General features: G+C 43.0%; 2 protein-coding genes across 3 annotated transcripts in view; one reads left to right on the top strand and one right to left on the bottom strand.

Annotated features, from left to right (window-relative positions):
* OARD1 (O-acyl-ADP-ribose deacylase 1) overlaps nt 1-2033 on the top strand; it is a 10972-nt gene extending 8939 nt beyond the window's left edge. For both annotated transcript variants that reach the window (XM_019514220.1, XM_019514219.1), the window contains one exon: nt 1373-2033. In XM_019514220.1, the coding sequence (XP_019369765.1) occupies nt 1373-1475 (103 nt within the window). In that variant the 3' untranslated portion in view covers nt 1476-2033. The remainder of the gene's footprint in view (nt 1-1372) is intronic.
* Nucleotides 2034-3537: 1504 nt separating this feature from the next.
* APOBEC2 (apolipoprotein B mRNA editing enzyme catalytic subunit 2) lies at nt 3538-16255 on the bottom strand. The gene is made up of 3 exons (XM_019514218.1): nt 15869-16255; nt 4477-5021; nt 3538-3982 (listed from the first exon to the last, which is right to left on the bottom strand). The coding sequence occupies exons 1-2, from the start codon at nt 16015-16017 to the stop codon at nt 4484-4486; spliced, it is 687 nt and encodes a 228-aa protein (XP_019369763.1). The 5' UTR covers nt 16018-16255; the 3' UTR covers nt 3538-3982; nt 4477-4483.
* Between the last annotated feature and the right edge of the window lie 7102 nt (nt 16256-23357).

Genomic DNA, 23357 nt, shown 5'->3' with positions numbered 1-23357 from the left:
TCTGTTAAGGTTGTTCAGTTGAACTGTGTGACCCCAAATAAATTGAGTTCATTGGTCAGCAAAACAGACAGGAGTCTCCTTTTTTACCTGCATACTTTAATTATTAGTGAGGTAGCTAATACCACTCATCACAGATGCCTGAAATCTCCAGAATATTGCATGTTTCTGTGTAAGGGGGCGTGGGGGTTCTCCACATTACATTCGTCAATCTGATATTCAGTTGGGAATCTCTTTGGCTGAATTTAATTCACAAAATAATCCTGAGATTGAACTGTGGAGACAGGGAAAGGAGTCTGTTTCCCTTTTTGCCTGTAGTGAACAGAATTGACATTGATTTTGGTGATGGGTTCTGCTTGTGAAGGATGCAGGACAATGCATGCTGATTTGAGACATCTCGTCTTAGAACTCTTTTCCTTTCTATTTACACCAGGTAGCGATAGCTGAAGATGACTACTTTTGGGAGACTACATACTGTGTCTTAAGTTTTGGCAGGGGGTTGGCTATAGAAAGATGCCATGCAGAATGTGATTGATTTATTTATTTATTTTTTTGGTAGTATCCTTAAACCAGAGCTGCTGTTCCATCAGCAGGATGAGTCTAGACCACAAGACAAATCTCACTGCCCTTTTGTTCATCTCACTAGTTCTAGAACCACATCTTCCTCCTCTAGATCAGCTTTGGATGATCTCACTTTCAAAGATACCTCATAATCATTTGCATTGATACAGTCTTGAGCAATGCTGTTGATATACACTGTTAAGTTGTGGTTGCATGTTGTTCTTGCTCTGTCCACCCTGTTGTAATTTGCTGCCTGAAAAACACTGCAGAGAAATGCATGAACTATATCATTAATTTCTTCAGCTCATCTGAGAGAAGTTTACATTTTTTTCCTTCCCATTAGACAATGGGAAAGAGTGAAATTATACCATTTTTGTCATAGAAGACCAAAAGGAACCATTAGAGCATCTATTCTGAGTTGTATAACACTGACCATCCTGCTACCTGTATTAAGCCTTATAACTAGTTGACTAAAGTACACCTACTAGAAAGGCATCCAGTCTTGATTTGAAGACTTCAAAAAGATGGCGAATTCACTGCTTCTCTTAGAGCAGTTTATTCTAGTAGTTAATTGTCCTCTGTTAAAAACATACAAATTCGAGTTAGAAATCAGGTGCAAATATGTAAATTCCATTGGGTTTTGTTAATCCTTTCTCTTGTGGAGGAGAGAGTCTTTTAGTATCTCGTATTTTTCCCATGACAATTATTAGACACTAATTAAATTGCCTTTTGATCATCTTTTTGTGTCTGCTTGTGAGCTCTGCTACAGTCAGAAGCAGCTCATCACAGCCTGTTTGCTGCCCTTATTTTCCAGGATTGGATGTGGACTTGACCGCCTGGAATGGAGTAAGGTTTCAGCGATACTTGGAGAAGTATTCGAGGACACGGACATAAAGATCACAGTTTACACCCTCTGAACAAAGGGGCCTTTATGGGGATGGTTGTCTTATTTCTCCTGTTTTGGGGAGAGGTGATTTGTTAATTGATGGATGAGGAATGGCTGCATATGAGGCACAGCCCAGTCCTCTCTTTCCAGGTATAACTCATTGTTGGGTTCATGTTTTTCAATGGAAGGTAGCTATTCTCTGAAAACAGCTAGTTTGGAATATGGTGTGCAGACTTCCAGTGAAGAAGTAAAGTATTTAATATTAATCTTCAGGGTCATGTATATCCCGCAGGGATTCTCACCTGCGAGTTGCACAGTGAGTCACCTGATGTCACTGTTCCTCTGTTGCCCCATCTGCTAAACACTCTATTGAAAATGGTTATTGTATGTGGCTGTATAAACTCCTTTGGCATTCTTAATATTTTGGGTCTTTGGAACTGAGTTTGTATGTGTTTTACAGAATGGGTGGGTGAAGAATTATGTAGCCCTGTCGTTTTGATTTAAAGTTTTACAGTGTTCATGTCATCAATGAGGCTTGTTTTCCTTTGTCTGTTGAATGATTAAAATTAAAGTATTCTTTCAAACAGAAGTGATGTTTCATGCTTTTCCAGATATATGCCACTTCAGCATCATACTCTTAAGCCTTGCTTTTCTCCTCTTGAAACCAGGGTGTAATCCCTGTGTTGTAAGCCACGCCTGTATTTGCCTTTCTCTTAACTACATTTTAGAGGAAGCCTGAACGTTTAAAGAAAACATAGTTTGTGTGTGGAACAAAGTTATTAGGTAGTACTAGTTGGTACAGTAATCCATGCACCAGTGCCTGGGAAGGAATAGGCAAGTGTTGAATGTAAAGGTGTAGTTGTAGTCTTCTTCATTTGTTTTTCTTACCTAAAGTTTTTATGGAGCTCTAACTGTGGCAGTATGTAAGGATTGATCTGTTTTTACATTTGTTTTTGCTAAGCTGCAGGTGAGCAAATGACTAATGAATAGCATATTTAATCCAGTAGACCACCATAACACAGTAAACTTCGGTTGTAAAATTTTTGTTCCTGCAATAATTTACTCTGCAGCACGTGATTCAAAGTAGTACTTATCCTGAACTTGGAGTCTTTTATACTGAAGTGCTCTGTCATTATCTCAGTACTTCCTAGTTTAATCCACAAGAACTAATACAGGTAGCCTAGTGAGATCAGTAGAAAATGTTTCTGTTCCTTAAATTTAAAGGTCGTGTGTATCTGACCACCTGTTATCTTCTTGTAGAAGGACAGTAGTTATTCAACGAAAGTAGCTAAGTGTACAGATATCTAAAAAAGACTGCTTTGGATCAATGGGCAGTGTTTGGAATACTGAATCAAAGAATGTATAAATAGGCACCAAAATGTGCATAAATAAATGAAATCTGGTACTAAATGTACAGTAAATCCCCAGCAACTATATTCAGCATTTCTGCATAGCCATAACATCTCATAGGACAGCATGTAAGACTATGCTAATCTTATACACTATTAGCACCTTCTGAGTCAGTTGTTCCTTGTGATATTGTGTGGTACAGCTTGTGTCAAACACCACAAAGCCCATAACAGTAGGTTAGAAACAAATGTTACGGATTCAAGGAGCAAACTTTATCAAATTCAATTTTTTTGGCTGCGCGGTCTCATCATGGGCTTTCTGTCCATTCTCCATATTTGTTACACCCCTGCATTTTTCTCTCTACTTCTTCACCCACGTAGACTCTGAACTGGTTAGGACAGGAAGATTCTTATGTACTATTATGTCCCACTCTGAAATGTGGAATGGTTGCATGAGTAGGATGTCAGGCTATAATCTCACCTGTTAGATTTAATTTAGTCTGTGTGGGAAGAGGAGAAATGACCGATACTGTGAAGTGCAGTTGTGGCTACTCATGTATTAAACTTTTTGCCCCTTCCCAGTTTTGTAGCATGAATATGTTGGCAGCCAAAGGGAGAAGATACCTGATGTTTTCAACATGCTTACACTACTTGGAGAGTCCATCATATTGCCTGTGCCAGACTAGACCAGTTAGCTGCCAAGTTGGGCCATGCTTTTAGTTGTATACAAAGGAAAAGAATGAATAATGCTTTGCTTTCTTTTAATTGCATTGCTGGTTTTCTCTTTTTAAAAAAAATCACTATTTATAAAATGTACACTTGCCAAATATGCTTATCTAATTTGCAGCCCTGCTCTTATCTAAATATTCTTTTACGCTAAAGCTCTTCTATCATCTGGGGTCTGCACTGTGTTTTACAAATTCCATTGAAGTCCATTTCATTTCTGTCTCTAACCATGGCACATTTGTCTCTCTTTCCTGTTAACAGAAACAATGCAGGATTACATTCTAAAAAACCCCAAACACCAAAAAATGCTGCATGATAAATATATATTTTAGTCCATCAGGGCCATGGCTGCTAGAGGTTTATGTTGCATCCTGCTAGATGGGAAAGCTGAAGGAGTGTCCCAGATGTCCAAGTCTGTCATGCTTATTTCTTCATTGGGTAACAGATCTCTTACAAACTGGCCCTGGGGGAGAGAGAGAGACAGAGATGTTACCAGCTTCAAATGCTTTATTGATTAAAGAGACTGTCTCATACAAAACAAAGTATTGAGAAGGGATGAAATGCTGTACCAGTTCTGTTTAGGCCACAGAACTATTACAGTCACCTGTTATCCCTTCAGTTCTCTTTATCTGTCATGCAAAATTGCTCATTCAGGGAACAATGGAATGTTCTTTTTATGTCTAATGACTTTTCTCTTTGTTTCTCTGTGAAGAGTTGAGTGTATTCCTACAAGTATTTTTGAAGGCCTGGGTCTTGTCCTCAGAACTTGCCTGGCCCTGCTGTACAGGAGAGTGGAAGAGGGCAGGGTACTGCTGGGGAGATCATCCTGATGCTTAGTGCTGGCATCCCTAGCTGGGCACAGAGGGAAGCGACAGCACCTTGAAAAGCTTTCTGTTTGTCCCTTAAAAACCCAGAGGCAACGAAAAGGTAGATGAGCAAATGGAAACCCTTACTCACATGAGTCTCAGTGCAGAACCTCAGCCAACTTCTCCTCATAATACAAGAAGTTCTCTTGAATGTCTTCCCAGGGCACGAAGTCCTTTGATTCTCCTTCCTCCTGCTCCACAAAGTTCTGCCAAACATATTCAAAGTCTTGAGGCTTCATAATCCTCAGCTTGCAGCCAGCTGCCTTCATTTTCTTCAGGACAGCCTGCATCTCGGGCTCCTCCCACATGAAAAGACGGCTCACCAGGATGGTGAGGTGCAGGTTCTTGTTCTTCTTCAGAATCTCAGCTATTCGTTCTGCACAGGGCACACAGGGGCTGGAGGAGACGTACCAGGTGACATTGTAGCGCAGGCTGGATTCACACTCAGGCAAGATGGTATTAAAGAAAGCATCTTCGGCATGGGCTGCTGCATGCTCATCCTCCAGGTAACCCCGAATGGTCCCTGACTCTTTGCCTTGGGTTTCTACAATATAACATAAGAAGGTCTTGTTCCTGCCTGAGCTATATTCCACATTCTTGAACTGGAATTTGAAAAAGAAGGCAGGGAGGCGTTCCCTGCAGAAAAAGAAGAGAGCAAGAGAAACCCCTTAGTATTTTTAACAGATCCTGTAATCCTTGTCTCAACCTGTATTCCAACGTGACCTTGGGCAAGTCGCTTAATCTAGCATTTGCCTTGGCTCTTCATTGTTAAGACTAGCATAACAATTGCAACTCAGTGAGGATAAGGCTACATGAATATTGGGAGGTCCTGTATACTCTCTTGATTAGTTTGGTTGATTTATTTTTGATGCATCTATCCTAGGAACCCATAATATCTACTGTGAACATATCAGATACAGCTATAAGAGACTCACTCCTTCCATGCATCACGTAGACACACATTTGAGCGTGTCTGCTGCTCTGTGTTGCATAAGCAAGAGAAATGGCTTTCCTTGACTCAAGTTTGTTAGTGCACCTCAAGTCAGGGCTGTATCCCTTGCATTTTAGTCCTAAACCATCACATGGCTCTGCCAGTGCACTATAATCTCCATCTGCAGCATCCTTACCATTATGATTTAAGATTCTGTTCTGTCAGGTGCTCCTCTCCCATCCTTCCCTTCTGCCACAGTTCTAGTCCTGAGCCTTGAGCACATGGCTCTCCTAGATCTGGCCCTCTGACATCAACTGTGCTGAGTTGTGCTCCATTTTGGTTTAATATGGATATGTGAGTCCAAAGAGAGACCTAATATAAGTGCTTCTACTAAAGTCACACACCTGTTTCTGCTCATGCTAGGGATTAATTTGGTCACTCATGATAACCAGCAACTTTCCATTACCATTCTAGGTTTCCAAATTAATTTAATCAGTGTGAATTAATATCTCTGTAATGCTGTTGCTTCTGGTCATTTTCCAATTCAAGTCAGAACAGGGTGTTCTCTGGAATTATTTAGGGAAGGTATAATCCATTCCTTAAGTGTTGAGTCGCCAGAGCCTAGGACCTTTATTTACTAACACAATTGGTGTGCAGAGGAAATTTGATACGCCCTTTCATGGCACCTGCTTGCTTGTGTGACCTTTCCTCAGTTCTACCTGGTGATCCTGCTTAACATTTTATCTGCAGTCATTGCATTTTGTCACAATAAAAATCCACCTTAGTAGACATTGCACATAGGGGGCTCCCACAGTGTCTCATGATGAAATCTCTTGGCAAATGTTGTTGACAAAATGTTATGTGACTGGGTGCGTGCCCACCAGGCGGTGTGAATAACAATGCTTTAAGTAGCCAAAATCCTGTATTGAGAAATCGAAGATAATTGCACATTACACTTCATTCATTACACAGTTAATCCGCCATCTTATTCTTTGCCCTTTTGAGTCTTGGAAGGACCTGTAACCTTAATATTCCTAGTAAGGAAATAATTAATCTTGTAAAACAGTGAGTAAAATATCACTTCCATCCCTGGATCACCTAGCTGCCGAGCAAAGTCTGTTATTTCTGGCTTCTCTGGGGGGCACACTGAGAAAAGGTCAGGAAAGATTCTTAGAGACTTGACCACCTTAGATGAGATAGAAACACTGGTTTATGGAGTGTTTTGTTTTCTTCCTCAATGGGAAAGATGCAATACCTCATGTATAAAGAGGTTCTGGAGAGGGTGGAGGTGGTTGGTGCAGAAACATGGAGAGTCTACTAAAAAATACGATGAATATGTAACTGTTGGAACAACAAGTGAATGTACCATTCATTCACTTCTGAGGACTTAAGTTTAAACCCTGTTTGAGGTCAGAAATGAAAATGAGTTTGGTGACCTCAAATCTAGCCTCATATAAAGCCACCCTATGCTGTTGGTACAATTCAGCACCATTACTGATGCTACCTTTAAGCAAACAACTTGGAAGAGATCCAGAACTTATCTGGATTGCTGCTCAGAAGGACTGAGGTATGTGCTCTGAGGACTGCGTGCAAAGCCTAGTGACTTGGCATCAGGCTATGACAGAAGTATATGTGGGCCTAGGACTCTATAATGGAGATCAGGACTGAGCTATGTGGTCAGACAGGTGTGTAGTTGTCTACAGTGGCTCTAGCTAATGATGTTACATATGAACAAATAGCGTTTTACGCAGAAAATTATTGAAAAGTGCTGTGCCCCTTCAGATGTTGCAGAACCTTAGAATCTAGTACATTTCTTGTTGCACTCTTGGCACATTATTCTAAAAGTGTAAATGCAATTGTTCACAGTTGTTTAATCTCAGTAAGAGGATCTCCCAGAGTACTTTCCCATTAGTTCTAGCTTTGCTGTATATTAATTCTGTTTGTGTCTTCCAAATGAAGTCAAGACCCTTTAAGGAAGCTGGTGCTACTCTACAGCAGGCTTTGGGTAAAGTGAAAACAGAGGAGACCTCCCACCAAACCTGTGTTACATTGGTTTCTAGGGCCCTGGGCAGTGTTAGAGCCTCGCTGTGCTTGGTGCTGAAAAGCACATGCTATAAAAATGTACATAAAGGTGTGAATAGTCTAACAAGGACAAAGATTTTATAACCTCACTTAAAGCAATTGGGCACCAAAAGCTCTGGTTCAGATTGCCTAACTGTGATGCTCTACAGTCCATGCTTAGACTAGGAGGTTTTTTACAAGTATAGAAGTACCAGTATGCTATACCACCAAAAAATGGATGCAACTACACTGGCAAAACTGCAGTTTATACTGGCATAGAAAGGCCACTTTCCCAGGCAACCAGGCTGTGTCAGCAAACCCACAGTGTTCTTGGTGTCACTGCTCCTTAACCGACTATACATGTAAGTCAGCTTGGGGGATCACAACTCTTTACCATCCCAACTGACATAACTGTCGGCAGAAGTCTATAGTGTAGATCTAACCTTAGCAACAGTCTAAGCTGCACTGTACATCTTGTGATTTAGGTCTTTTTAAATCTGCTCTAAGGCCTGCACAAAGCAGTGATTAAAATGATAACTGAGATAGTTAAAATAATGCCTGTGGGGTTCCTGTACAAATGCCACTTGCTGCCACTAGTGTTAATATATAGGTGAAGCAAAATGGTAGCACAGCCAAAGCCTCTGTATTTTGGCTTAAGAGAAGGAAATAAATCCTACCATTTTGCATGTGCTTTGGCACCATGACAGTTGTAGACTATAAATACAGTATTTGCTGTCACTAAGCATGATGCCAATTACAAGCTGAGAAATATGAGTAGACTCTATCTTGCCTGTTCTTGAAACCTTACCTGCCTGATGCATTTGGATTCAAAAGGCAACTTGAAGGATGATGGAGGCCTGATCCAAAGCTTAGTGAAGTCACTGGAAAGTCTCCCACTAATTTCAGTAGTCTTTGCATCAGACTTTGGTAGTCTCTATCTGTACTCAAGAAAAGAGGGCTGGAGGAACTGAGGGGCTAGCTAAACTAGGGAGAGTTACACGTATATAACATCTGCTGTAGATGTACTGCCCAAAGGCAAGCTGTCTTTTGTCCTGGTCTGCATTATGAGCTTGCTCTTGTGCACATCTATGGAAATTCCCCTAATTTAGAAAACCCAGAATATATCTAGCAAGATTACTTTTCAACATATTTCTCTTCGCAACATTTTGACCTTGCTCCTTGTAGATTAGATGACTTGAAAATACCTCATTAAGGACCAGTCCTGTTTCTTTTCAAGCGAATGGTGAAACTCCCACCATATTCATTAAGGAGCAGGATCAGACTATAATTTAGTATAATGCCTCTCTCCCCTAGATTCAATGAAAGCCCTTTTCTATTTTGTTCCTTGAGTCTAAGAAATTAACGTTTCTTGGAGAACTGCAAACTTCATGGGGACAGAAGTTGCGCCGGTTTAAGTGATCAGAAACTGATTTAAACCTGTAACAGAACAGAAGTACAGTGCATATAAACTGTTTTTTTAAGATAAACCTGGTTGAATGTAGTACCAGACTTAACTGATTTGGGTCAAACCAATTTATGAAACTTCTGTTCCAGGCCCCTTCTTGGTTCAAGTTAAATCACAGTCCCCCAGCAACCCAGCATGGCTTTCTAGCCCTGGGCTCAGCTTGGCTGTCTGCTCCAGCAGAGAAGGGTTGGGGGAGGGAGGCAAGGACTGCCCCCCCGGCCAGGCAAACCCTGGCTGGGGCCTAGGGCCAGGGAGGGGGGTTAAACACCTCTTCCCTGCTCAAATTGATTGCTGGCTGTGACTGGACTACAGATCACAGAGGCACCTGGAAGCAGCCCCTGCCTGTTCCTGGAAGCAGGAAGAGTCCTGTTGCTGTGAATCTGGACTGCCATTCCCAGAGACCTTGGGGGCAGCAGGAAGAAGAAGAGAACACATAGCCCATTCTGGCTACATGCCAGAGAGCCATGCTCTAGCGTCCCCTGGGCTTCTGGCCTGAGCCACTGCAGACGTGGCTGCAATTCCTGAATCAAAAGTAAATGTGTGTCCAGTTGTCTCAGTTTAATCTCTGCAGCTTAGACTGATCTGCAAAGAGTGAATTGCTTCAGCCTTGGGCTTTTTGACTGTCTATACTTAGCCCATGACTTTTGCTCAGAGATCATTTTTGATTCCTTTTGTAATCAAAGAGTTCATCCTAGCTGTGTTCGATCAGCAGAAGCCATCCTCCCCTTTTTTCAGAGACAGGTTTCTAAAGCCACAAGCAATCATTTTAAAATAATGCAACGTTATACACTTGTTTAAAAATGTACCATGTCATAGTCACATGCAAATTAATTTCTCGCTTAAATCTGTTGACTTCAAGAGAGTTACACTATGGGATAATATGACTCTGTTTTAATGAGCTATTTGAATTGTAAGGCCAAAACCCCTTGAAGTCAGACTAAAGAGTCCTATTGATTAATCAGATGTTAAGTCAAGTCCTCCAATGAAAGCCTATATAAAATCTGTGTGTCCTGTCATCTGTGAAACAGACTGAGATTACCTAGTCTCCTAAACAAAATCTGTCTTCATAGCAACAAGGAATATCTAGCATAACACTTTACTTCCAGTAAAGAGGCCTGTAAATGAAGCTAAAGGCACTCTTCAAAGGGCGTAAGCAGCTGGCTGACAGTTTAGAAACCCTTGCTCACTATGGATACAGAGGCAACGAAGTCCAGAGTGCTGCTGACATAATGTAAAATCTAATATATCAAGAAGGATCAACTTAATCCCACCTAAATCAGAGCAGTGTGGACAATCTAGCACAAATGTGTATTTCAAACATCTGCCCTGGGAGGACACAACTAAGTCCTTGTCACAACACCGCATAGTTTCTGTTCCCAGCAACCAAAGGTTGTGCTAGGTGTCAATGGGCATGTTTACACATGCACATTTACTGTGCAGTAACTGAAATTACTGCTTACAGTGGGTACTCAGCTACACATGCACGCCTATACTACGCAGTAAATATGGCAACTTATGCCAATTTGAGCATAAATTTGATACCTGTGTCATGCAGGTATCAAATCTATGCCCAATTGGTTACTGTGTAGCAATGCACACGCCTTTGTAGATGCCCAATGTAAACGCCTTACTACACAGTAACTCTGCGTGTGCGGACTGACTTGGGACTAACTTTCGTCCTAAGTCAGTCCACGCACAGCGTTAATGCACTTTAATACCTGCATATGTAGATGCTGGCCTATTCCCACTTCCTGCACAGTAAATTTAAGCCGGTGTAAATGCACATGTAGACATGCCCAGTGAGTCTGTGAACTCCATCATCAAGTGACTGAGCAGTAAAAAAAGAACTACATGTATGAACACCCTGCATCCACTCTGACAGTAGATAGTATGACCTCTGAACTATAACATGTATTTCAGACACTCACAGTAATTAATTATGATATTTTGCATTTCTCTAGCACTATTTATCCCAGTGGCTCAAAGCAGTTTAGAAACAATTAAGCCTGACAACACAACCTGGAAACAGCTAAAGTACGCTGATGAGTAAAGCAGGTCCTAGCCCTGATACTTATTTACTGTCTGATATTGAGCAAGTCTCAAATCCTCTCTGGGTAACGATTTCTATACTGCTTAAAATTAAGATAATATATACTCACTTTTGAAAGAAAGACGGTGTATGAATGCAGTTACCCCCATTTTAGAAGTGGGGAAAGAGATAAGAAAATAATCTGTTGCTTCAGAGTTACTGAAACAGTCTGGCAGGGCCAACAAATAGAAACCTGGAGCACTGACTCCTGTTCCCTTATTCTGTTCCTAAGTGTCCCTTATTCTGTTCCCATACGTCATGGATGGATGCCAGAAGGAGAAATCAGCCTGTGCCCTATCATATGTTATTCTCTGACTTATTAATATGAGCAAATATTTAGTGTCTCAGTGACTGAGCTGGTTACTTTTGTGCTCACGATTCTTTGCTCCAGTGTTCTCACAAGACTGGGCTACAGCAGAGAAAGCAAAAATACTCACGGCCATTGGGATTCCCTTTGCCAAAACAGCTCACAGCATAACACACATACACACACACCAGTAATGCACACATGCATGCACACATATATAGATGAATGCCTCCTTGAATAAGCATATATAGACACCAAACTGTCATCATTTTCCTCACTGTCACCTGCTAAAGCAGCTGGTAGTTCAGCTTAGCTGCAGCTTGTGGGACATGCACAAGTTCAAAATTGCCTGTCTATTTTTGCATGTCTCCTATGATCTTCATTAAATGTTTGTCTTGCCCTTTATAAGCTCCTTAGATGCTGTCAGAAGAATCTTCTTATTAGGCTGTATCAGGCTTCTTTGATTGTGTTTTTTTTTTAATTAAACATAAAACTTGTACAAAAAAATTGCAGACAGATCATTAAAAAGACTATTAAAGGAAACATACTTGGAGCAGTGACAATATAATTGCATTTGGCACCTGTATCGTTTATCTGGGGATCTCAGAGCACTTTACAGAGGTAGGGAAATATAATTATCCTTATTCTGCAGAGGGGAAACTGAGGTACAGAGGCATTAAAAAGGAAATTTTGAGAAGCACTTAGGGCAGTTAGGCAATGGGAATTGGGCACCAACTAATAATTCTTCCATTAAGAAACTTGCTCAGATCACATAAAGGTAGGGTAGGGAATACCACATAAGCCTCCCGGCTTCATGCAATCCATGCTGTAACTACGAGTTTAGAAATAGAAACACTAGAAAAGAGAAAAGCTATTTTTAATCCTTTTACAAATAATTGGAATGTTTCAAACATAATTCATCCAGACTGCTGTGCTGAGTATCTAGACTATTCCTTAGTGATTTGTCAGTACTGCAATAAAACTAAAAGCTTCAAGCTTTTCTGAAACAGAAGCCTCTGGGCTCAAGAATGCCAACTGGGTGGAATACATTTGTTCTTTAGTTTGTGGGCACAATGATAATTATAATATGAACTTTTGGGGAAGTTGCTATAAGGCAGTAGGCAATGACCTCTAGAGTCTAACTGTCTAGGAAAGAGAAAAGCCAATTCAACGGTACTTTCAATGAAAAATAAACAAGCTACAGTTTTTAGTTATAAAGACCTGATGCAAAACCAGTGTTTCATGACTGTCTCAAGAGCAGCCATTCACTAATGGCCAGAGCCATGCTGAGCAAATAGATGACAAAAAATTTACAGTGGACCCAAACAATTTCTCTTGTAACAAGGCCTCCCACAGCCAAGGAGGAGGGGTGGGATTTGCCATCACCATGGAGCATTTCCTTTTCACCCTGTTATGAAATGTAAATGAATGCATCACCGTGAATCCTGTTGAGTTTACATGGCAGCACTCAGCTGAGCTATAACAATGGAAAAAGGGGTTTAACATCCCTAAAAAGGGTGACTGGTTTTTTTCCATAACCTGGAATCCTTGGAGCTGCAGGTAGCAGCATTACAAACATGGCTGGGTATCATATCTGAAATGCTTGAACCCAAGACAGCATAACTGAGCACAGATGATTGGGCTTTTAAATTAGCAAGTTACTAATGATTAAGTTATCCATTAGCAGGATAACTGGCTCTGCTAGCTAAAAAATTGCTAATAACTAAAAAATCCAAATGGGGACCACATCCAGGAGAGGCACATAGAGAGGGAGATTCCAACCTGCAGGCACAGGCCTTTCAAATTCAAACGTATCTTAATATGGGCAATTAAACACTGGGGTAAATTAGCTTCTTGAGGGTCCTCTGGGATTTCCCTATCATCGATTTGGTTCCCCATTCCTCATCCTCCACAGCCTAGCATGTTGTCAATAAGCCAGTCATGGTTTCATAGTTTCTAGGGTCGGAAGGGACCTGAGCAGATCATCTAGTCCGACGATCATCAGAGGAGAAACTGGCTTGGCTGTTGTTGGAGTTCAGCAGTTAGCCAGAGGTAGATTGTTGGGAGCACTCCTCAAATATCATTGCAGTGTGCACAGAACAAATACTTACATACCGATGGGGAGGAAGGAACGCAAGGCATTTCTTCTCCAAAGGGTCTGAGCAGGTGAGTTCCAGAGACTTAATGGTCTTGTCTCGCTTGACAGCCAATGTGTAGAATTTAATAGTCATGTAAATGAAAAGCTGTTAGCACCAGCAGAGTGCACGTTGGCATTATGCAACTGATCCCAACTGTACCCCTAGCAAATCCCTGTCTAAGGTTTTTGCTCCTGACTTGCAGAAGCCCCTACTATTCTAGTCGCTGGTCCTCACCCACTTTTGCCAATGTGTTTAGTCATCATTTGAAATGTCTATTCAAGCCTTAGGCCCTCACACAGCTCCACCAATGGACCTTAATCACAAGCAATTACTTCCCTGTTATTCCTGCCATCCTCTCTCCCTTAGCCGCACCAAAGCAACGCACTCAGAACCTGCTATCGCCAGGAGTCTCCACACACAGGTACATCTCAACCCTAGTCCCTACTATTCTCATGCTTCACCTCTCCTGAGAAGACAATTTGTCAAATACTGTAGTGGCCCCATCATTTAATGAATTATCTGCAAAGCACAAGAACACCAGGAAGCTTCCTTCATATGTGATCAGTGTTCATGCTCCTATCCAACTCTTTAGAGTTAAGAGGGCATCTAGAAGATATTGCACCATTACTTTACATTTCTAGTTTTAAGTGACAGAAAGCAGGGCTGAGAAATCTACCTGGACACACTGAGTGACCAGAAGCAATCACTGAGCATTGTATTGACTCTCTGATCTATATGAAATGGGTTCTGTGAGCTTAGCTCACTCCTAGCGGACAGATGTCTACAGCATAAAAAGCCATCTGTATAACTGGCTCAAAGTCTCATTTATTGCAAGTTTCAGTAGAAAGGCAAATGATTACATGCAGGCTAATGTACTGTACCATCAGAGCCTCACCAAAAGAGATGGAACCCCTTGCTGCATGGCAGGTGAGGAAACCATCACCATTTCTGACCTGAACTTACCCATTCTATGGTTAACGGTAGGTAGACACTGGGCCATAGTCACATTGTGTTTGTTTAAGGAAGTGCATCTGTTACAGTCAGAAACTGAGATCAATGTGGCACCTTGTTACTGAAAATATTTGTGCCCCATATGTCCTTGAATCTGCTCTGTAGGTTTTATGGACCAAAAGCTTTTGTTTGCTGTAGTTTTATGGAGCTGCATAGTTACATATGGGAGAGAGCTGGATTCTATCCTAATTCTTGTGTCTTCATCAGAATTGCCAGCTAAGCACTGACTGGAGAATCTTTATTGCTGCTGCTGCTAAGATAGGCAGTAATATCCAGATAGATTTTCAGACCCTGCATTGAAGTTTGCAGCAAAGGCTATAAATCATGTCTTGCTTTAATAATTGAGCACATTGGCTTGATAACCACTGAAAGAGAGTAAAGGTAGAACTACCTAATGTTATTTTTAGAGTGTCATGTCTCTGGTTATAGGTTATACTGTAAATTATTTACAGCTCCATTTAGATATGACATTAATAAAGATATTTGAAAGGGTTAGGGACAGCGGATTAGACAGAGAGACGTATTTTCCTAGATGTCCCTCAGATATCATTAATGCATAGTCACTTGACTATTGATTCATCACTAGTCCATCCTCCTATTGTCTGTATGGTTAATTATAATAGAACTGAATAAGAACAGTTTTAGACATAGCGGTTTGGTTTTTAATAAGAGCTAAACATTCAGAAATGGAACCAAAATGTCCACAGAGCTCTTCTTCCATTCGGACACTTAAATAGGTAGACAGGTCTCTCAAAGATTTCAGCATTCTCCCTGCTGAGTAGATTTGAAATTCGGGCTATTAGTGTCACAAAGGGAGCTCATGAGACCTGAGCAATTTAGCAAATTGTCCACTATTTTGGTGCCTGATTTATGAGCTAAGCTCAGCCTCGACTGCAGGTGGTGAGCCTTTACAGGTTAGCAAATCTATCCCCTGTAGTCAATTAAGCAGGTACAGCCCAGCATTTGGTATTTTCTTAAGCCGCTGACAAAGCAGTTTACATTGGCCCGCTCCAAAAATTGAAATGAGGATTTAAATATTTCCCAAGGGCTCCATTCTTCCACCTTTACATGGAATAGTATTTTACCTAATAGGGGGTCCCATTGAAATCAGTGGAACTACTTGCATAGTATGCACATTTGTAAAGGTGGCAGAATCAAGCCTATACAATATAAAATAGATGGATCCAACCATTTAGTTGCTGATTTGAATCTAACTCTCACAAATGGAGTGAAACTCCAACAAGCGTCATCCAAACTGCATGTTCAGCCAGAGACAAGATTGCAACTTATGCCATTTCAACAGCGTTTAAAAATCTCTTTCCAGTGTTGCACTGACCCCAGGCTCCATCCATAATTACCTAGTATCAAGCCTTAGACAGAAACCTCACCCTGTTCAGATCAGTCATGAACCTAAGGGAGTCACTGCTGGCTTACACTCTCATGTTTCTTTAAACTTAAGATCACGCAATAGTATTTCTTACCCTGACACAATTTCAAAGGGGGGCAGTTCCTCCAGTTCCTTCTTCTTCCTCTCCTTCTCCTTTTCCTTCTCCTCCTCAGTCAGCTCTGCATTTTCAGGCTCCGGCTCACCGTTCTGGGTGTTTTCAGGGTTTTCCTGCTTTTCAGCCATCTTGCTGGCTATGGCTGTACCAGGTTAAGATCACTACGAAAGAGCAGGAGCAATGTCCGTGAGCTGTCAAGGAAGAGAGACAGCACAGGGTGAGGGGAAAAAAGAAGCAGGGAGTTCCAGCAACAGGCAGAGTTGTCAGAAGCTAAATATGGAACAAAAGCAGCAATGACAGAGACTGGATTGGGTAGGATGACCAGAGGACTCTCAGATGTCTCCTCCTGTGCTAAGGCCTTTTAACGATCCCTCTCGCTCCCCTTTTTAATTTAAAGTGACGAATTCATTGTGGGCGGGTAAAGTCATGGATGGAAAATCCTGCAAACAGAAGTTGCCTATTTATCCACACAGATGGCAGAAAGCTGGCAAGGGGCAGGAATATTCCCCCACTGCCTTGGTTTGCCAAAGCACTATCAGCCTGACCTTGGAGGACCACCGTTCTAGCAAAGGTGGGAGTGGAGAGGAGGAATCCCCCGTCACTTCTATTTAAAAAGCTGGAAAAGTACATCCATTCTAACCCATGTTTCCATAGAGGGAACGTTGTGAACTGAGGATCCCACTCAAGTCCACGGCATAACTTCCACTGATGTCAAAGAAGCCAAAATTTTCATTCCAAAAGTTTTGAAGTCAGGCCCTGCATAGTTGTGGGCTGTGTTGATTTACACCAGTTCAGGATTTGTTTCTCATTCTCCACAATTTTTGGAGAGCTACTAGGCATAGACACCACTCCTTCCTGAATGTCCTGAAGGCCCGTAGTGCATGTAGGTGCTGCTACAGAGATCGATAATGATAAATTATCATCAGTTAGCAATTATCAATTAGGAGGCTGGACTCGATGATCTTCCGAGGTCCCTTCCAGCCCTAATGTCTATGAAATCTATGAAATAATGAAACGATTCCAATTTCTCCATTATTTAATGGTTTTCTCCAGTTCTGCTGTTGCCATGAGTGTGGATGCTGGATTGGTAATTCCCTCAGGTGGAAGGCAGACTAGCAATCAAGAGACTGGACAAATGGGGACCAGTGTTGGGGTTGAGGATCAGGACTGGAGTGTGCCTGTGGGGCCTGAAGGTTGTACAGAGGCAAGTAGCTGTGGGGCTGGCAAGTGGGGTCGAGGACTGATATGTACAGTGCATGACAGGGAGAATACTGGACTGACCCAGGAGAAGTTCTCTTATGGTGCTGTCTGTACTTTGTCTGGGCCACTTCAGTGTGGAATTCCTCCATAATAAAAAGCCCAAGAAGGCTGCAAAAGTTTCCATTAGCACAAATTTGGGGTGTCCAGTTGGTCCACTGAGTCAAATGGACCCTCCTAAGCAAAAGACTATGGTAATTTGGAATGCAACCCCCAGAGCTGTCTGGTTTTCATGTAGTCTCTAGAAAACCTTATTTTTTCCTGTTGACCATCGTATGAGACTTGGCCACAAAAACATCTTGTTCTGAATTTAAACCACTTAATTCAAATCCAAGGTGTTCTTAGAACTTGAATAAAGATTCTTCTTTGGAAGTCATCCTGACATGGCGTTAGGATGGAAAGAAATAGGACATTTGTAGATGCTGTGAACTTGTGTTTTACCCCTCCAGAATCTCTTATACTAACAATCATCTCAATTTTTCCCAGCATCTTCAAGAATCCCAAGGCCCTTCACAACGCTTCACATGCAGCACCCCTGAAATGCAGCCACCTCTGAAGCAGGGAACATCGAGCGCCTTCTTACACCACAGTGTTTGCTGAGACCTGGTAAGAAATAGTGATTTATTTGATGACTTGATACTGGGGGTGGACTGTGTTGTGACAACGGGATAATAAAGGATTTAAAAAGTTCCGAGGCTGTCCGTCCATGAGACATACATCACTTTTTTATGTTGCCTCATAGTTCTTTAAAAAAAAAGTTTGGAATACTTTTCCTGGATCAAGAGCATAATATTGTTTTTCCCCTTGGCTGGTAACTATGTTCAAATTCCAGGTCCCCTGCCCAATCACTTTCACCTTTGACATTTCAGGGCGTGAGTTTTGGGATGGGAATCCTCTGCTCTTCCCTTTCCTCCCTGTTGTCTAAAAAATCCCATCCCCTCTTCCGTCCCTCTGACCCACTTTTTTTATTTTTGGAAGCTCTTGACTGCTAGATTAAGCAGGACCCATCACTCTTGCAGCCTTTAGCTTTCACTGGCCCGGTCAAGCTGCAACGATCAATGCTGAGCTCTAATCTAATCTCTGGAATGCAGTGCTGCGACTCTGTTGCTCTCCAGCCATTCCCCAGCTGCTGCACAGCTCCATCTAGGGCAGTGCGCTAAATACTCACAGGCCACCCCCCATAGCCTGTGCCTGGGCCAAAAATATAAAGGGACGCCACTGTGATGTGGTCAGTCTGACAATGGCATTAAAACCTTAGCAAGGAGAAAAGCTTTGATCAGTTTTGTCCGGTTTTTTTTGACTAGCCATAGCTCCCCGCAAGTGTATGTGTAATTGCACGTAGCGCTGCTGAGCCCTGCGTATCAAATTGCTTTACCTTCAGCTAACTGCATGAGGGTATGTGTTCAGCAGATTTGTCAGATGTACAGTTATCCTCACTATGGGGCCATCCCAACTTTGGTCAACTAAAGTCAATATGCTTTCCAATCGGTGGGTGTGTCTACATGTGAGATTAAAGCACATGAATAAATTCCAGAGCTTATTGCTCTGGCGTTTTTTGCTCTGGGCGCACTCAGGAGCAAAACACTCTAAAGCATATTGCTCTGGAGTTCATTTGTGTGCAGCATGTGGTGCCCAGTCAGAGCAACCTGGGCTGACAGGGGACCTGGGGGGTCAGCCTGCCAGGCCTGCCAGCCCAGGCTGCTCCGGCCAAGCTCCACTTTCTGTGGAGTGGCTGGTTGCTTCAGTGTGGGGACTGCCTGCCACCAGCCCCACACTGAAGCACCCTGTGCCCCAGCCAACCTGCTCAGCATCTACACATGTGCTGATGCACATGAAAAAACTCCGCAGCAGGGTAGTACTTGTACTGCTGCAGAGTTTATTGGTTTCACGTGCCCTAATAGGAGTGCGGGTATAGATGCCAAGACATTTACTGCACAAGTAAGTAGTCAACTTTGCAATAAATGTTTCATGTAGACACACTCAGTGTGTCTTTCTCAGGCACTTTCCTTTCCTTATAGTTCAATGTTTTCTTTCTTTACCTATGAATACAAAGCTGGTCTGGCAGTCCCACACAGTGATGTCTCTCTCAGTTTAGCTCCAGAACTGGCACAGTAGATCTGGAGTATCAATGGGTCAGCCCCAGCAAAGCTACGAGATACAGGAGGAAGCTGAAGGACAGGATTTGGGTATGCTGGGGATAGGGACCTATGACAGGAAGAGGAGTGGGGTTACGTATCGGGAGTGAAGGGCATCAACATTAATGTGCAGAATCTTGTCTAGAATAACAGGGATGTGGCAGGTCAGCAATGAGGGGCACTGGCAAAGTCCTGGTTGGTAGCAGGGGCAGGACAGGGAATGGTTGCAAAAAAGATGTAAGAAGGGAACCTAAGGTGGCCTCCAGTTCTGGGTAGGAGCTGGACACTTGATTCTTTGGTTTGGGGGGTTTCTGTCTCTGAGTATGAGGCTACATCCATTGAAGTCCATAAAGAGTTTTGCCATTGATGTCAGTAGGAGCAGCATCAAGCTGTTACATGCATCAGCTACAGAAAGAGCACAATCTTTTTTTAAATATTTGTCTCCTAGAGAAAAATTATTATGCACATGCAAACCCTTGGACCATTCTCCCAGTCAGGCCAATAGTTTTTTTTTCTGGAGTCAAACTATGTGCACGTGGCTGTTATCCTGTTACAATCGTGAAGATGACATCTTCTACCAAGGTCTTCCCCACTTAAGCCTCTCTTCAAGACATATACTCCCAAAAAGTCACTCATCAGTGGGCAAAGGGTTATTCAGTTCTTATTTGGAGGCCAGATCTCGGGGCTTTGTGTTTGTCTGCAAGAACTGAGAGAAAAGGAGAGCTGCCTATTAGATCAAACTTCTGATCCGCCAAATCCAGTATGCCGTCTTTACCGGTGGTGGCTGATATCTGATGTTTTACAGATAAGCAGCTACTCCCTCCACATCAGCTGGTCAGTTATGCTTTGCTGAGGAGGAAGAAATGAAAAGAAAATATTCCTTCCTGATGTAAAGGATCAGCTTATGCCCTAAAGCACAGGATTCAGTCACTATATTTTTAATTGCACAATTTGAAGGGGAGATTCAAAAGACTGGGAATGGGGTAGAGGAGACCTGGCTGCAAAGGATCTTGCTAAGGACAGGGTGTTTCATTGCATTCTCAGACTGGAGGAACATTTTTGGGCAGATCCAAGAGTGAAATAAGACCGTGGCTGTGTTAGTTATAGCTCTTTATCCCAAGGGGACAGCTGGTGGTAGTAACAAAACATCTCCCTAGATACATTGTCTGGCAGCAATCCCCTTTCTGCTTTTTCCAGCTGTAACTACCGTTACAGGATAAATAAATAAAGTCCTGTTGACAGTGATGTCAACAGAGCCAGCTTTCCTTCCCCCAGGCCCCTTGGCAGCTCCCTCCCTTTTCCCCCTGTGGGACCATGGGACACAGATTTCAGAGGGTAGCATAGCACGTCAGAGTGAAAGGGAAGAGAGATGGAGAGTCTGGGGGCATCCTGATCCCCTGTAATAAACCTTCTCTGCTTGAGTGCAGGAGCCTGGTTTCCTGGCATCTCATCTCCATATCACCCTGGCATTGTCTCCTTTCTTGGCCATCTCAGGAGATTTGAATCTAATCTTATTTATCGTGTCTATATTGTGCTTTTCACTGTAATGTTTGGGTGTTACATAGAAGTCTCAGGCAAGCAGACAGACACATTGACAGGCTGAGCCACGAAAACTGAACCTCTTCCCTTGAGTCTGTTCCTTCAGCACAGAGAAGTGGTTTATTTTAAGAACAGCATGGCAAGGAGTTTGCATAAGAACTGCCTGTGCTGGGCTTGCTGGGCCAACTTCTGCCCTCAGCTAGAAGGGTGCCATCCATCATGGCTCTCACAGTGTTGAACCAGGGGAGCTTAAATCAGAATATGGCCCTTTCCGTGGGTGCATGGAGTCCTTCAGTCTCCAGGACTTTTTATTCTATTCTATTCTATTCAGGTGTGCAATGTGCTCATCAGTGTAGCTTCTGAGGGCCTTCCAGTAGGGCAGTGTGACTAACATCTGTCACTTATTTGTTCTCACAGCCTCTCCCCAGACAGAGGAGAATACGCAGTTGGCTGGTTTCTTGTGAAATGCACATGCACACACACACACACACATGCACACCAGACATGCTGCTCTATGTCTGTGTTAGAGAAGGAAGGACACAGATACGCACCTTGCAGTTGGAGCTCAAGGTGGCAAGGTTGGGGATGGTCCTTGACTTTCTGCAAGCTTGTTTCACAGTCTTGGGCAGACCCCAAGCATAGTGTGTCTCCTGCACAGAGCAGCTTTGTTCTTATTGTAGAAAACTCCCGTGTGCTGCCATGCCTCTTTCAGCAGCACTAACAGAAAATGTTGCTTTTAATCATTCCAGGATCCTGAACTGCCTCTGCTGTCTCCTCCCTGATGGACGGTAGTCCCTTTGCTGCTTGTCAGTTTTACAGGGAGGAGTCAGACAAGCAAAGCAGTGTTGGGAGCCATGCAAACAGAAGGGATACCTCCAGGAGGTGAACGTTTGGGAGTGCCGCCGGTCCCAGAAAAGCCCTTCCATAGGTGTGCCACAGATTCAGAGCTTGGCATGAATTTTCTGTGTCCATGACTGGCACAAATATGAGGCATCTCAGGGTGTGTCTACACTGTAGCAGCACCAATAAGGATTATCCTGAGAATACCCCATCTACCTGCTCCCACTCACACATTCCAACACTAGAAATGTAGCAATAAGGAATCTCTAGAAATGTCCTCTCAAGATTGCTCTTGAGATCTTGGTTGCAGATGTGCTTGAGAGAAGACTCTGCACTTTTTGCTTTAATTTTTTTTCAGAGACAGGATATGGGCAGAATACAGTCGCATTTAGGCATCTAAATCCACTCAGGGGTGTGTGCAGACAAGCATGTATGTGCAGGGGCTTGTGTTTCCCGCAGCACAAATAGCAGTGGCACATATTTGTGCTGCTGCTTTGTGCCCCAGGGTACACCCCTGCACGCACACTCCAGTGTGCACCAAATTGTCCCAGGTGCAGTAGAGGAGGCTGGGGCCAGCACCTGTGCTGGCCCTAGCAGCCTTACCTGGGGGCCTGGGGGCCTCCTGGGGCAGCAGCATTGCAGATCTGGCCACACAGAGCCTAGCTGGCAGCCAGAGCATGGTTCTGGATGGCCAGGCTCCATTTCTGGCAGTCCATGCTGCTACCACATGCACTACACTGCTTTTTTTTTAACACTGGGATCTCCCGGTGTCATATTGTGGTGCTGTGCTGCAAATGAGCAGCACAGCAAATAGGTGCACGTGCATGCTTGTCTGGATGCACCCAGGAGGTCTAATGGAGTAGGATGTTGCCCTAAGTATCCAAGTGAGGTCTTACTCCACTCTGCTACGGTTCTTTAGAAACCTTCCATATGTCTACTTCTCTAAAGTGCCTTATTTTAGCCATAAGACTAAGTCATAAAAAATGGCAAAGACCCACCTGCTTTTTTGCATTAGTGGTGCTTTATGGATTGGACAGGGTGAAATTGGATTACACCAGACACTTAGACGCCTAATAGGTGGAAGAGGATCTGGCCCTGGGGGCCTCTGATTGGTCGAAACAGTCCTGGCGAGAAGGCAGTTCAGTTTCAAGCTACACAAGCTCGTTCCTGCTGCATCACTTCTGCAGCTTTGCAGGGAATCCTAGCCTCTGCAAATCCCAAGAGACCTGTACAGACATCAATAAATTGCAGTTCACAGCCAAAGAACCCAATGTGCTGCTTGTCATACTCAGCTGGGAAATCACTGAATGAGACAGGGGATTGGAAAAGAGTCTGGTTGTAAAGCAGAAAGCTTCTGTTTACTTGTAAATATCCAAGTAACCAGCAACACAGGACGTGCCCTTTTGGCTAAGATCAAGCAAAGGATCAGCTTATCTGATGCAGCTTCATTCTGGAAGGGCTGGCAGGAGGCACAAGGGAGGGAATCATCATTAGACCAAATGATCTGAGATGTGTCACCTCTCTCTAAATGCCATAGTCCTATAACTGGTGCATGGCCTGTGTCTGAGTCAGTGGTGAAATCATGCATGTCATAATGTTCCCCTTCGAGAGTTACAGTGCTCTTTAACTCAGGAATGGAATTGCCGTGTCTATTCCACAAGCTGGTTCTGGGAAGCTCAGTAAAATCCTCATCCCGC

Source organism: Gavialis gangeticus, unplaced genomic scaffold, assembly GCF_001723915.1.
Source record: "Gavialis gangeticus isolate Ggan-Ray unplaced genomic scaffold, GavGan_comp1, whole genome shotgun sequence".
NCBI lineage: Eukaryota > Metazoa > Chordata > Crocodylia > Gavialidae > Gavialis > Gavialis gangeticus.
The sequence above is the reverse complement of the archived record's forward strand: the minus strand, read 5'-3'. Positions and strand labels throughout refer to the sequence as shown.

Excerpts from the sequence above, each read along its gene's own strand:
- APOBEC2 (XM_019514218.1), bottom strand. The coding sequence starts at position 16,017 with ATGGCTGAAAAGCAGGAAAACCCTGAAAACACCCAGAACGGTGAGCCG. Across the intron at positions 5,022-15,868 it reads CCCTTTGAAATTGTGTCAGG|GGAACGCCTCCCTGCCTTCT; the intron begins GTAAGAAATACT and ends CTTTTTCTGCAG.